At 35.8% G+C, this 16,439-nt stretch overlaps 2 protein-coding genes across 2 annotated transcripts; both read left to right on the top strand.

The window, feature by feature from the left end:
• Positions 1-13,908: 13,908 nt before the first annotated feature.
• Positions 13,909-14,583, top strand: LOC149261920 (uncharacterized). Its single transcript, XM_089372318.1, has one exon. The coding sequence runs from the start codon at positions 13,909-13,911 to the stop codon at positions 14,581-14,583; it is 675 nt and encodes a 224-aa protein (XP_089228444.1).
• Positions 14,584-15,396: 813 nt separating this feature from the next.
• LOC149261919 (uncharacterized) lies at positions 15,397-15,942 on the top strand. Its single transcript, XM_089372308.1, has one exon. It carries the CDS (start codon positions 15,397-15,399, stop codon positions 15,940-15,942), a length of 546 nt encoding a protein of 181 aa, XP_089228434.1.
• Positions 15,943-16,439: the final 497 nt, after the last annotated feature.

Raw genomic sequence — 16,439 nt, 5'->3', positions numbered from 1 at the left:
GAATTGCATGGATATAGTCATATTCAATTATACCTATTTTTCCAAAAAAATATCAAATGTATATGTCTCATCATGTTCAATATGATCTAGTGGATCAAATATCATTCTTGCATTCATTTTTGTCTTTGAATTGTCGAATTCCACAGAGTCAAGTACTCATGTTCTTAGCATTAGTGGTATCAGAAAATTGAACATGCAATGCATATATCTTCCTTTTATAAAAGTACTTGTGTTACGATGGTGTTGGACAATTTTCAGATTTGTAGGTAGTTTGCTTTAATCATGACGAAATTACTTTTCAACGAAGTTTTTGATTTCAATATCCATACTTGTTCCATAGATGGGAGCATTTTTAATCCAATCAATCCATGTTCATGTTGGCTTCCTCGATTTTGAAATTTTGTTCAAGGAAATAGTCAATGGTATCACCAAAGTACTTGGACTCATGTGAAAATAACTGACATAGAGCATTCATTATACTTCTTTGATACCGTACACATGTGACAAGGTCATTTCTTATCAAGGTATCAATATCAACTTCATCTAATTCTTTTTCATTACATGATTTTTTTCGTCGGCGTATTTGTTGAAAATCCTTTACTAAAGGCTTTGAGATGTGTTTAGCACTGCTAAATGAAACAAAGAAAGTTGGGGGACCTAATTGTCAAATCTTTGCATAAAAGTTCTTGTGTAAATGTGAAAAATAGTCTGGTGATGTCTGTATTCACCTAAGATCCATATAGGCCATGTTCGGTGAAAGAATGTGTTTCAAATTATCCTTTGTTTTGGCATATCTACCTATTAGTTTTTATAATTTTAACTTCCCTTTTATTATATGAATCCAAATACAATTGAATACTTGATTGAGGATAATTCACATTGTTTTGTAAAAAAAAATCATTATATGATACACGAAATCAAAATCTTGATGTAAGAGTTCCCACTTAGAAATATCGTGATATGTAATGGTTCTTGTAACACTATCTAATCATTTATTTTCCATAAAATAGTGTGGAAAATTTCATGTCTTCCAAATAATTTCTCTAAATACTCCCAAAGGCTTATAGCCTTCACCCAAATCAATGTTTATTTGATTATTGTGAAGATAATAAATATTATATGAATTGCTAAATCCATGTAACATTGTCTTTGTCACCAACTCTTCATCACAGTGATCATTATCATCACTGTGTTTTGTATCTGCATCTGTCTCACATGCATATGCATCTTTGTTTTTATCAAAGACTCGTTTCTAGTTTTTGTTTATTCTGACATTCTTTAGTCTATAGAGTGGAGTTTTACACAATCATCTCAATGCCCTCATGACTTTATGAACACGTATTCACCCAACAACAAATATTTTTTTAAACACTAAATGTATTTTAATTGTGATGACCATAGTACTAGATTCATGTATGCCACAAGGGGGTGCAATTTGAATTTGAGATATGTCAACATGTACATTGATTAGTCCACCAATCAATGCCAATTGTTGTCTTTCTAGAACATTGTCCAACTTCTTATATTTGCAAAACTGGTAATCGTAATGATATCAATTGTTCCTTTGATTCATAAAGTTCTTTTACTATAGAAATTTTCCTATTGTGACTAATTCCCTCTGGAACTAGAAATTTGATAACTTTTTAATTGCTTATTGGCTTTCTTGCATATGCATTTAATTTTCAACACATTGCTAGTTTGTTTTTTATAAAATATCTTTTAAAAGTGTTTTATTGCAAATTGCACATTCATAAACAAGAACAACTTGTATTTTCATAATATTTTGTTGTTAAGCTAATGTCTCCATGTTTAATTGAATATTTGGATACTTTTTGTTCATTAGCAAATACGTCATGTTGTATTTACTTTCACCATTTTGATCCTCTAGTAATCCATCTTGTTTCAATGACATTTTTGTTTTTCATGTATTTTTTGAATTTACGCAATAAAGAATATGGTCTTTTCCTTCGATTGAGAGACTTTGTATTAAGTTCCATAATATTTTCATCAATGTTCATGTTCTTAGAGCTAGAATCTAATGGCTTGCATAGTTTCCTAAGAACATATGTTTCAAAAATGTCCTTGTTTCTTATATGTTGTTTGAATCTATGCATTGATAGTCATGAATTATTGTTTACAATAATAGGTTCATTATCAATTTATATTTGATTTTCATTCACGTTGATGTTTTTGAAGTCAGGCGTATTAATGACGCTATGTTTTTTATTGATTTTTCTATAAATTTTGTTTTGTTAATTTTTTAAATAATGCATAGAATAATTTTTTGTTGTAATATTTATTTGAGAGTTTCATAATGCAAATGACCCACGGGCATACCAAATTGCATAATATGGAATATTGGTTCATCTCCCTAAAATGCACAAAATTCAGACACAATAGTCAAACTATTAGCAAACCATATGCATATAACCAAACAATGAGACCATTGTTAAAACAACCCAAATCAAAACCATACGATCTGCCTCCCGAGATCAAACGGTCGTGAAGCTATTTCATAGAGCCAAATTGCACACCCATTAAAATTTAAAGCGGACCGCTTTATGAATCAGCTAACTAAAATAATTCGGGTCCACCTAGGAGGATAACCTTCAAGCATGCTGACCACCCAAAATCCCCCAGATGCACCCGATCCCGGCCTAGTTGAGAAACTAGCTCGGGATTTAACAACTCTTACGGACCTAAAGCCTGAAAAAGTCATCATTTATGTGAATTTTGAGTCCATTTGGCATATTAATTGCCGTGCTATTTGCCCCATGAAATCCACAGGATTGGTTCTATTCTGCCTATCTACCAACACCATAACGACACTCCTAGCATTGCTAATTGAGAGGCCATATTTATCATTTTTTGGTTTCAAATGAAGATTATACTGGTATATGGTAGATTACAGGGTGCACTTTCCCGCCCGAAGACCAATGATAGATATTGGCTGAGTACCTGACATCCTATTCACTTATTTTCTTGACCTGTTCCTTTGTTTCCATTAGGCCTCATCCTGCTTGTTACCACTGCTTTGATAGAGCTCCCTGTTAGAAGTCACCTGTCGGAGACACTCTTCCCTCAATCTTCCCTAGGGGATCTCTATCCAGTCATATTTTTTATCACTCTTAGAATAGAGTACACCTTCATTATCCATGATATCCACTAATTTGTTGGTTGTTCGACGTACATGTATAAAACTAAGGGTCCTCATATTTTGCAAGTGGGATTGAATACATTGATAAACTTACAGAAGCCGCTAATGTCTCGAAAATTTGTCTGGCTCTGATCCAAAGCTAATTTTCTTGACCGAATTAATAATAAATTTAGAATTAGCTTCAATTATGGTATGATGAAGATTTGAGTCCCTAAATATTTCCAAGAGTTGCTCGAGGGCCATGAGCTCTGCCATATTATTAGTGGCTTCCCCAGATGACTGTGAAAGATAGTTTTTATTAAACCCTATTCATATCTTATGACTCCTCCATAACCAGCCATGCCAGGGTTTCCTTTTAAGGCCCCATCTATATTGCATTTCATGAAACCATGAGGGGAAGGTTTCCAGAAATCCTTATCCACTATTATGTGACTTACATTCTTGTTTTTGTCCTAGGGGAAAAGCCCCTGAAGACCCAGATGCAGTAGTATCTAAACATTTGAATCTATAGGTTTGTTCTCAAGGGGGTCTTTTATGAGGGTTCCTATCGTCTCATTGATCTGTCTTATAATCTGAGCCATGATGCTCTAGGATGAACCTTTACTGGTTGTGAATATTCTGTTATTGCGTTCTTTCCAAACATCCCAGATTAGAAAGCCTGGAACTAAAGCCCAAGTTGTGTTGATTATTTCATTATCAGAGAAATTTTTCCTCCAGATCTTCAGAGTGTTGTTGATTCTGCCCATGTCACTGTCAATTTGTTTGAATATTGAAGCTACCCAATTCCACAAGGTGGATGTGAAAGGGTAGAGGTTGAGTAGGTGTTCCATAGTTTCTTCTTGTAGTTCACATAGCTGGCATCTAGATGGACCAGATACTCCTCTTTTCCTCAGGTTTTCCCAAGTTAGAATTTGTTTTTGTTGCACTAACCACGTGAAGAGTTTGATTTTCATCCATATTCGGTTCTACCATAGGTCCTTCCATAGTCTATCAGTGTTTGGAGAGACAAACCCAAGGGACATACGTTTGGCTTCCTTGAGGTTAAAGTTGCCTTCATTGTTTTCTCCCCATCTCAGTTCGTCTAGAGATGTTAATGTCAGAATCTTTCTCTGGTCCAAGTTAGCTATTAAAGCTTTTCCATATGCCTTCAACGGGGCGTCATCACTATATACTAGGTTCTTCCATATTCTCCATTTTTCCTCGCTTCTATCCTAATCCCAAAAGTCATTTACCCTTAGTAACCCTTTGCTGTCAGTATTGTTCTTGAGATTGACAAATTGTTCTCTAAACAGTTTAGGTTCTTGTTACCAATTATCTTCCCAAAACCAAGCAAGGTCTCCATCTCTAATTTCCTAGAAACCATGTTTTTGAAAAATTTCTCTATTCTCCCATGCTTTATTCCAAATGTCGGAGCCTTTGATCAACCCTGACATTCTAATATGATCCCTTTCTTGCCAATTGTTTGCATATTTATGTTTCCAAATTTTGGCCCAAGGGGAAGCTAATTCTTTTAGCCATCTCCACCATAGTTTTGCCCCCAAAACTTTGTTTAGTGTTTCAGGGTCATCAAGTCCCAATCCTCCATGTGTCTTAGGTTTACAGATATTTTCCCAGGCTACCAAAGCCCATTTTTTTCTCTTCCCCTTTGCCCCAAACAAAATCTCTTTGGATATTTCTGAATTGTTGCATAACTCCTTTAGGAGCTGGAAGGGATGAAAACATAAATATGGGGATGGTTTGGAGGATATATTTTGTGAGCACTAGTCTTCTTGCTAAATTCAAAGACCTATTTGTCCACTTTCGGAATTTTTCTCGAAGTTTATTAATAACATGCTCCCAAATTTCTTTTATCAGTGGTTTGTCTATTAGTGGTACTCCCAAATATTTGGAGGGTAGCATATCTCTTTGAAAGCCAAGAATTCTAGATATATTTCTCTGAATAACAATGTCAGTATTAAAAAAGAAAATCTTTTATTTGATAAGGCTTACCTCTGTACCCGCAGCCTTTGCAAAGTCACTCAGTATTTGTTTGAAGGCTAGAGCTTCCTTGACCATGGGTATAACCTGTAGCATGGTATCATCCAAAAATTGTTTATGGGTCAGAGTATTTCCATTCAGGGTGAGTTTGAGACCCTAGATTTTTGCTTCTACTTTGGAAAATTTGATAGCTTTTCCTAGCCCTTCTATCATGAGAATAAAGAGGAAGGGAGAGAGTGGGTCTCCTTGTCTGAGACCTCTTGAAGGTTTAAAGGTTTTCGATGGTGAGCCATTTAATAGGATTGAAAAACTAGAAGTGGTTACTAGGGTCGTTATCCATCTTATCCAGTTATGTCAAAGCCATATGCTATTAGAACATCCCTGATATATGCCCAACTTAGTTTATCATAAGCCTTCTCTAGATCAACTTGTATAATCATTCCTGCCTGCCTATTACTCTTAAGTGAGTGAACCACCTCATGAGCTTGAATGATGTTGTTGAGAATTTGCCTACCTTCCACATATCCTGTTTTCTCCTCAGACACGAGAGTTGGAAGAAGGGGTTTAAGCTTGTTTGCAATTATTTTTTACACCACATTGCATAATGCTATTGGTTTAAATCTGTCTGGTGTTATAGCATTATCCTACTTTGGAATCAAGGATATGAAAGAGGTGTTGAGTGCTTTCAAAATGGTCTTGTTTTTTCTTGAATCCTCCACCACATCGAGGACATCATGCTTGACTATATCCCAACATGCTTTAAAGAAGTCAACATTGAAACCATCTAGACCTGGTGCTTTCCCATTTTACATCTCTTTGATGACCTCGCTAACATCCTCTTCATTCACTGGCTTGTTTAGATTAAATTTTTCTTCTCTTGTCACTAGCTTAGGAATATGCTTTGTAAAGTCATTGATCAATTGCGATCTATCCATCAGAGGTTCCTCTGCTATTCCTGGGAAATGTTGAACCATAGCAGCTTCTATTTCTTTGTGGGTATTGAGTTGATTTCCTTGAGAATCTTGGATTTTTGAGATCCTATTATGAGATCTGTGATCCATGGTAGATTTATGAAAAAACCTTGTATTCCTTTCTCCTTCTTTTAACCATTGTACCCTCAATTTCTGTTTCCAGAATATCTCCTCTTGCTTGCATAATCCTTCCCATTCTTGTTGATGATGGTCGACTTGTTCCTTTCTCTCATCGTTGAATCCATTTGTGATGAGGATCTGATTAATTTCCTGATGTTGCCGAACTCATTCTTATTCCAATATTTAAGCCTGAGTTTGATATGTTTCAATATTTTCTATAGAAGGAACATTTTAGTGCCTTGAACTTGCATATCCTCTATCCACCATTTTTCAATATGGCTAATGAAGTCAGGATGGGTAAGCCAAATGTTTTCATACCTGAAAGGTCTGTTTCTTGGAGTTCCTATAAAGGACGCTTCAATTTGTATAGGCCAGTGATCTGAGCCACCAAAAAGGAGTATCATAGCTGACAAGTCAAGGCCTGTAAGGATGAGGTCCTCTGAGATAATAAATCTGTCTAGTTTTGAGGCCACTTGAGACTCTCCTCCCCTTTTATTATTCCAGGTGAAGATACCATTGCTTGTCTCTATATCTACTAGCCTCATGTTGTTTACGAAATCCCGAAATTCTATGGAATCCCTGCCAAGTGATCTGGTTCCACCTTTTTTTTCCAATAGGGATCAGATCATGTTAAAGTCCCCTCCCAAAATCCATGGGATACCCGAAAGTATTTCTCTTAATTCCTCCAGTGAGGTAAGAAGCCTAAGTTTGTCTTCAGGCTTTTGTGGACCATAAAAATTTGTGATTAAATAAACTTCCTTGTCCTCCAAAGGTTGGATGACCACTAAATGATAGTTCCTGGATGCTTCAGCATCTAGGATTCCTATTTTCTGAGCATTCCAAAGTGTGAGAATTCCTCCTGCTATTTTATCTACTTTAACTTCTAGATATTCATATTTAATCATCAATTTGCTGTGTATTTCTCTTATTTTGTCTATTGAACATTTTGTTTCCTAGATAAATATCATATCTGGTTTTTCCTCTTTCACTCTATTGCTGAGATTTCTTTGTTTCCTTTTGCTTCCTAGACCCCTAATATTCCATGTTGTAAGCTTCATTAAGAATTATTTGTAAATGAATAACTAGTTAGGTATTCAATCTTACCTGAGTTGATCATGAGTTTCCCACATTCTATCAGCAACTCATTCTGTCCTTTTCTTCCTCTTTTCCTACCTGGGTTTTTTGGAGCTTGTCCCATTATTGCCTCCATCGTTTTAACCCCTTCGTTGTCCTGATTGTCATAATTTCTTTTGACCCCCACCTTTCTCCTAGGTTATCTAGAGGAATAGTTGTTGCACTCTATTAAACTCCTCTTGAGGTAATGAATCCACTCCTTTGGTTTGTCCCTGCTCCAAGAACTTTTCCAGATCGAGATGTTCCCTTTCAAGAATATCCTACAGATCATGATCCTCCATTCTCACTTTGCTTGGGGTCATCTCTTGGTCCCTATCAAGTTCCATTATGCTCGGCCGATCCTCCTTGTGTTACTGTTTTTAGGTCTATTTTCCCTGCTGTCCTCCTTTTTCTTTTCTACTTGGCTATCCTCCAGTTCCTGGTGCTCTTTATTGTGCCCCTCTTTCTCTTCTAAAATATTGAATCTATTTTGACTAAGCTGCTTTTCCTCATTGTATTTCTTCTGGTTCTTTCTTCCTCATCTACCTCTACTTCCCATTTTGGTGAAACTTTATGTTTCTTTCCCTGAGGTGGCTTTAATACTGCTCTCGATTTTGTTTAAAGGGAAATCTTTGAAGAGGTGCTTGTGTTCATGGCATTTGCGACATCGGAAAGGGACATGCTCGTAGTCCACCGCCTACACCCATTCTTCATCATAAACTTCTAGAATTATCTCATTGGAGCTCCTAAAAGGTCCATTTCTACACATATGCTTGCAAAGGAGGTGTATTTTCCTCTCAGTGTGGCATCTGATATTTTCAAAAAATTCCCTAGCTTATTTCCTATGGCTTTTAATGATTCTAGCTGCCAATAATCTAGAGGTAGGGAATAGAGTCTTACCCATACCAGAACCGAAGTAAATGTCTCTCATTCTGGGACAAAATTCATCATCCAGGGCTGCATATAGAGGCCTATAGCCACATAGAAGTACAACCCTCCCTCAAACACCCTGTCTTTATCCTCTATATTTGAAAAAATGACTGTGAAAAAACCCTTAGATCCAAGGTGCAGATATATGTCTACCTTAGGTTTACAATGATTCTTTATCCATGCATTTAAAGCTTTCTCTGTAGGCCATAACCCCATGAATTTACATATCATTGCATAATTCTCCATGTGCTCCCTATGCGCCTGTAGCACTAGATCACTTAACACCACTTGGGGTGTGATGGTCGCCCTAGGTTTACATGGTCATACCCAACTTCTATGCTCAGCCTTCTGACTATCACCCTCTATTCGCTTCTCTTTTCTGACTTCTTCCTGCTTATCTTCCTGCCCTATGCGTTTTTGTTCTCTTGTCTCTCGTTTCTTGAACTCCCGATTTCAGCTCCCAGTGATTTCTTGAAGCTATTGGAGATTTCCTGCCTGTAGGAGGGAGTAGAGATCCCTCCGTCTCGCCCATCTATGGTGCCCAGCACTTCTTTTCCCTTGCAAACCTAGCTTCGCGCGTATTTTTTACTATTCCATCTCATAGCCCCTCTAATATATCCTTGCCAATCTTCTATTCTAGGAAATTTCTTAATTGCATTTTCATTCATGTATTTTTCTATAAAATTTAATGAAAATGAATCATAATGCATTATTGCATTGCAAAAAGTATGTGCAATTATGCATCGTAAAAAACAAACATCTTACTCATTCTCCATCACTTGGCATATTGTTTCAATTTTTTTTTTTTACTATAAATACTCCTGAATCTAGAAAATATCTTAACCATATAACTGCCCATGCTTTTATCTCTCTACATCCATCCATGTTTTGTTTCTTCTTATGTTGTTATATTTCTTATAGGTTCATGATCAGGTCCCATCGAACATTTTTCTTGCATATGAGTGGTTTGAAATAATTGGCAATTGAATTCTCGTCATGTACCAATATGTCATCACTTTTTTCGCACAAATCTGAATTGAAATGCAAATAGTTTTTCATTATTGTCTTTGAGCAAAGTCCTATGGTAATTTTTAGCCAATTTTATAACCAATGTATATAAAATGTCTCCCCAAAGTCCTCTATCCTTTTCAACAATAGTATGTGAAGCTAATTTCTTTCATCCCTTCCAAGTAAACATTTGGGCTATCTACACCATGCATATATATTAATGCATCTATATTTAATTCACGTTCGTAAGATAGTATGGCTTTGGTCTTCCCTTCATGTAAACAATTCTTGAAATGTTCTATTGTTCCTTCATGCAATTTTGTTGACGTGTATCTAAAATGAAACAGAGTTCACATACTATCGAACATGCAATCTCCCACCACATATGAAAAATGATTCAAATGAAATAGATTATGATGGCTTAGTATTGCATTCGGACCATTGAAAGTTATAGAAGAAAAATGCTTCTCCATCAATTCTTTAACAATCACACTTCAAACATGCTTGTTCATTATTTCTTTAGCAATTACGTTTCAAAAAAATGAAAGAGTATTTTAATTTCACTATGAACTATTTCTCAACGACAAGCACAACATAAACAATGTATAGGAAAACAAGTAAAATGATATAGATATATATATATATATATATATATATATATATATATATATATATATATATATATATATATATATATATAAACAATTCTACTAAAACTCTTGTATATGAATGAGGTATAGAGTCACAAAAAAGGAGACATAATGTACCTGATACAGATATCATAAAATCTGCATTTGTTTTTAGAAACATATATTGTGTACAATTCTTACGCTAACAAGAAAAACACACAATTCTAAGAACATGAGTATCAGTTTCGATAACAAGAGAAAAATCATTCGTAATAACAATCGTGCATCCCCAAAAAAAGAATGCATGATCAACACTTTTCTAATGCAATTATCCACATGTTACATGTTAAAATTACGCCACGATATCTTTATAAGTTTTTGAACATTCGATTTAGTATTCATAGGCTAAACAACAAGCTATTTATTCTTGTTTTTATTAGTATTATTATTATTATTATCATCATTATTAAAAACATATCACAAAAGCCTAATAAAAGTTAGACCTTTTGATTTATGATTTATGCCAAACAATGACTATACAAAATAAAAAACACGATATTTGTGTGGAAAAATTTCATACTTCCACATTCACTTATCATCCCACACACTTCTCTCGCACACAAACATAGATTGGAGATGTTGTTCAGGCTCAATTGAAAATCAAAAATTTATTTTTCAATATATCATAAATCTCGAAAAATAACCAACGTTCCCCCCTTCTCAAATTAAGCCACAAGTTAATGAAGCTCACGTCACTTTTGTTATTGAGGATATGTAGAAATTTACATAGCTCTTAGTTTTATTTCGTTTTTTCCCTAGGGGATTTGATAAAGAAAATAAGTTTAGAATAGATTCATGTCAATCCTTCTTCAAATTTCTGAACACTAGAACAAGGAATTGTATTTCTATAAATCATCACACATATACCATCATCTTTGCACAATGAAATGTCCCTCATATACCTTGTTCAGAGCAATAAAACAGTCATAGCATTCATGAACCCCCCACCCCCCCCCCTTCTATGGCACATAACTTCATTTTTTTTTTATCACTAATAGAAGACACATATGCTTCCAATATAACACAAATTCACATGTGATGCATTTCATAGCAAATCCATTCTTCACAAAAATCTCACATATGAACATTAATATTTTAACAATAATTTCCATATGCACCACCACGCACAATGAAAATTAACAATTTTAATCATTATATTCTTTTGTAAATACCTCAACATATGCAAAGATTCATACTTCTAAAATTAAAGGTCTCTGCAATTACTCCCCTTCCCATACTTCATACTCCACACAATAAAATCTCTCTACAATAAAACCTTATAATATTCCCTGCTCTCCTTCACATACCTGTCCTCTATAAAATTTTATACGATATAAGATCAAGAAATGTGTAAAATTATTAGAATTGTTTCGGAAATCAACAAAAATACCCCATATTCCATACATTCAACGGTTTACACAATGAAACATAATAATAATAATACATTAACATTAATATTTTAATAATAATTTCCACATGCACTTCTCATTCTTTTGAAAATATCCCATCCTAATAAAATATTCGCACAATGAAATCACCTACACAAAGCATGTCATAAGAAAATATTCAATTCTAACAACAATGCTCAGAGCAATAACAAATAGTCAAAGTGTTCTCCTGAAAATACCTTGTCCTGATAAAATCTCCACAAAAACTCCGTCGTGCGCAAAGATTCAATTCTAACTCGAATTACTAGATAAATAACACACTATTAGAGCACTTGTGAAACCCCCTCTCCTGCACATGCCTTATTTTCTATTTTTTTTATCATTAATAGAAGACAAGCATGCCTCCAATATAACCCAATTATCCACTCTGCATAAATAAAATCTCACATATTACCATCAATAGTTTAATAATGCCCTATGCACCACCTTGCACAATAGACATCACCAGTATTGATCATTCCACAAATATTCATAACAATCAAATCAAAATCTCTATGCAACTACTCTCACACACATACCTCATACTCCGTACAATAAAAGCTTCGAACAACGATATACCTAGTCCTCTAAAAACATTTATGTGATATACGATCTAGAAATTTGTAAAAATATCTTTGCTCAACTATTTGTGTAGCATCCCCCATTCCCTCTCACAGATTAACATCAACAGTTAAATAATTTCCTATGCACCATCTCGCACAATGGAAATTAACAATATTAATCATTTATCACAGTGAAAGCTCTGCGCAATGAAATGTACCGAGCATACCTTTTTTAGGGAAATAACATAGTTAGAGCACTCACAAAACCTTCCACTCTCCCACATATAACTCGTTTTCTAATTTTTTTTTATCACCAATAGAAAACACATATACTTCAAATATAAAATTACCGCATCCTATGCAATTTCTCTCCCACGCATACTTCATACTCAGCACAACAAAATCTTTGCACAATGAAACATAATAATATTCCCCGCTCTCCTGCACTTACACCATCATCCATAAACATATGACCAGGAAATGTATAAAAGTATTAGATTTGTTCGGGAAATCGACAAACATACCCCATCTTCCGTACAGTCAAAGCTCCACACAATGAAACATAATAATAATAACATATTGACATTAATAGTTTAACATTAATTTCCACATACACCCCATCATGCACAAAGATTCAATTCTAACCCAATGATCAACACAATAAAACATTGTCCTTACAAAGACAAAGAAATAATGTTAACGATATAGTACACTGCCATAGTAATATTAATTCTCTCGTGCATAAGAGAGATATTCTTCTCATTTTGTGCATCCACGTTAGTATATTTTGCACCAATATGAATTAATAAATAATGGTGGGCCATAAATGATTTAGTATATTATAGAAATTAATTAGTGATAATATAATTAATTAATCATGTTTTAGACATTATGCAGAGGTCAAACTTTGCACAGAGGTTTCATTGCTTCCGAGGTTGGTAATTTCATTTACTCTTTTGTGCAGAGCTTTGCTTGTGTAGAACTTTTTGCATAGTGAAAGCTCTACACAAACAAATCTTTGCACAATTTATCAATGTTGTTTTTTTGTTTTATTTGGTGCAGGGAGTTTATTGTCCTAAAGTATGGACAAAGCACTAAATTTGCATTCGCAAAAAAATCTCCATGGTGGGTATACATACATGCATCATTATTATTTTTAGTATTATTAACGTCAGTTTTGTTGAAGCTTCTTCCAAGGAAAACAACATCCCTCGTTCTCCTGTGCATGCCCCATTTTCTATATTTTTTAACATTAATAGAAAACACACATGCCTCCACTATAACCCAATTATCCACTTAATGCAAAAAAAAATCCCACATGTTAGCATCAATATTTTAACAATGCCATATGCACCACTCTGCATAATAGAAATCAACAATATTAATCATTCTGCAAAGATTCATAGCTATAAAATCAAGATCTCTTTGTAACTGTTGTACAACACATATATACAATTTGCAAATTTATAAAATTATCTTTGCTCAATGTAACATGAATATACTTCTGAAGGTTTAAGGTGTGAAGAGGTGTTTTCATCGGGAAGCCAATGGAGCGAGTGAGGAGAAAGGTGATGGGAGATTAGGGTTAGGGTTTGGGATCAGATGACCTCGAGCAGACTTGCTCCTGGTCAGGGTGCAGGGGATCTCGTATCCACCTGCTGAATCACAGACCAATACAACAACAGATTAACTAAGGGAAGAAGGATCTGAAAATAGGATAGTCTGGGAGGAAAATGACTGATGCGGGGGGGGCGAGATCCCCTCCTATAAGGTGATTACCACAGGAGAATCAAGCCGAAATGAGCAAACGTTGGATCTGGGAATTGCAGCAAGTACGCGCCGGTAATGGGAGCGGTATGGTAAGCTAGGACAGGGAACAAATGTCTACCGCAGGCAACCAAAAAACCCAACTTTGTTGTTCCAAATAATAAATTGGAGGACTATAGGGGATATATGAAAGACCATGCGCTCATGTTCAAGTTTGTAGGAACATGGCCATTTGAGAAAGATCTGACGAAGTGGATACAACAGAGGTGGAAGCCCAAAGGGCATATAGATCTTAAGTTGGGGGAAAAAGGTTTTTTCACAGTAATATTTGCAAACCTGGAGGATAAGGAGAGGATCTTTGAAGAGGGTCCATACTTCTTCAACAATGCAGGGCTCTTCATGAGGCAATGGGAAGAATGCTATAATCTGGAAAAAGAAAAAATGCTAGCAGCACCAGTTTGGGTCAGACTATTTGGGCTCCCGATAGAGTTCTGGGATCCAGAGATTTTAGAAGGAATTGGGAACTCAATCGGGACCTTTGTGAAGGTAGCAAAAACCACCAAGAGAGGCAGATATACATCTTATGCTAGAATTTGTGTCTACATGAATATCACAGAACCGCTGCCAGATCATGTTGAAATAGAATATCATGACGAGGTCTGGCAACAGCCAGTTGATTACGAACACATTCCTTTCAGATGTAGACGATGCCATGAGTATGGCCATTTGTTCAAATGTTGCCCGATGAATGAAGTTGATACACCAACAGATCAGGGAGATGGAAAGGGAAGTATGGAACAGGAGAGGAGGACTAACGAAGGAAACAGGGGAGGGTTCACAGAAGTACTAAGAAGAAGATGACCCCAAAAAGGAAAAACCAAACTAAACCCCTCTCACCCAGAAAGCACTCAGAAAAGCTAGAACCAGTTTGAGGTTCTTCGTGAATTAGAAATGGAAGCGGAAAGTGAAGAAGGGGAAGATGAAATAGGGGAAATCCAGAAAGAAAACAAAAAGGAAAAGAAAGAGCCAAATAGTATGGAATTAGAAAAAGAGAAGGAGAGGGGAGACTGGGTTCAAGAACAGATTCAAATGGAAATAGATCCTCAGCAGGAACAAGAAGGAGAAGAGGAATAGGTCATGAGGAAACTTTTACAGGAATGGAAGCATCTGGATGAACGGTTCATACCAGATGACCAGAAACAACTCTATAAAGATATGTTCCAAAAATACAAAGAAAAACGAGGGACAATGTTAGCAAAGCAACCAGAGAAACTATAACGCAATTATTAAGGCTACAGAAGCCCTTCGAATATTATAATAGATCTTTAGAACTATTAATACTATTCCCTCAAGTTTTGTCCTTCGCCGAGTATTCGGCCCTGCATAACAAACAGGAACCATAGGGAAGGGAGGAAGGAAAAGAGGAAGGAGACCCATGAGTGAGACAATCCAAATGGTGGGAGACATGTTGGTGAATTCAGGAAGAGTTGTGCCATTGTCAGAGGTTTTCCAACAACCCCTCAAACTCTTGAAATGATCATCACAACCTGGAATATCAGAGGGCTGAACAGTAAAGGAAAACAAAGATATCTGAAAGAGAGACTCAAAAGAGATAAACCAAATATAATGCTAATCCAAGAAACAAAATTACGAGAAAGAAAACTAAAAGAAGTGATGAGAAATTTCAAGTTGCATTACGAGATCATTGGTCAAGATGCGGCAGGCAGTGCAGGAGGAGTAGCAATCCTCTGGAACCCAGAGGAAGTCCAATTTGAAGACTGGATCAGTATACCTTGCATCCTCACAGGAAGATTTAGAATTATAGGTTCTCAAGAATGGATCCTCTTATCCAATGTATATGGACCCCATATACAGAAGGATCGTAGGTTTTTCCTTCAGAACCTGGCAGTTATGCAGTCCTTGCATCCAACCTCTCCTTGGATAGTGGGAGGAGATTTCAATATGATAAAATCAATAAAGGAAAAAAAGGGTGGACTCAGAAGAACAGAGGTAGACATGGAAGCCTTCGGAGATTGGATAGCAGATCAAAGGCTAGTAGACATACAGACAACAAACGGGATCTATACATGGAACACCAGAAGGGGAAGTAGACACCAGATTGATTCCAGGCTAGATAGATTCTTAATGTCAGAACAGATTATAAATTGGGATATCTTCATTAAAGCAATGATTCTTCCTATAATGGGATCGGACCACTAGCTGATCAAAGCATAACTTGGTATTAAAGCCAATCCCAAGAGAAAACCCTTTAGGTTCGAAGCCTTCTGGCTTAGGGATAAAAATTTCATGAAGAAAGTAGAAGAATGGTGGAAGCAAAGTCGACAGAAAGGAAGAAACAGAATGCAGACATTTCAGTTGAAACTAAAAGAACTAAAAGGAAACATTAAGAAATGGAATAAAGAGGAATTCAGACACATACTCAAAGATCAGCAGCTCCTAGAACAGAAGATGAAGCAAATCCAACAAGAAATCATTACGGCAGGAAGAAGTGTTGACCTAGCCAGAGAGGAAGGGATCTTGATAGGACAAATGGAAGAAAGGCGGAAACAAGAAGAGATCTTGTGGAGGTAGAAATCGAGAGTAAATTGGTTAAGAGAAGGGGAGAGGAATACAAAGTTCTTCCACCAAGCCATGGTCCAGAGAAGGCAGAGAAATAGAATCTTTTCTATAAAAGACGAAGCAGGGACACGAGTTAC

The sequence above is a fragment of the Pinus tabuliformis genome, chromosome 6 (assembly GCF_031772625.1).
Source record: "Pinus tabuliformis cultivar Carrire ecotype Pingquan chromosome 6, CPIR1, whole genome shotgun sequence".
Taxonomy (NCBI): domain Eukaryota; kingdom Viridiplantae; phylum Streptophyta; class Pinopsida; order Pinales; family Pinaceae; genus Pinus; species Pinus tabuliformis.
This window is presented reverse-complemented; position numbering and strand designations above follow the sequence as displayed.

Coding starts and splice junctions, on each gene's coding strand:
- LOC149261920 (XM_089372318.1), top strand. CDS start 13,909: ATGAAAGACCATGCGCTCATGTTCAAGTTTGTAGGAACATGGCCATTT.
- LOC149261919 (XM_089372308.1), top strand. CDS start 15,397: ATGAGAAATTTCAAGTTGCATTACGAGATCATTGGTCAAGATGCGGCA.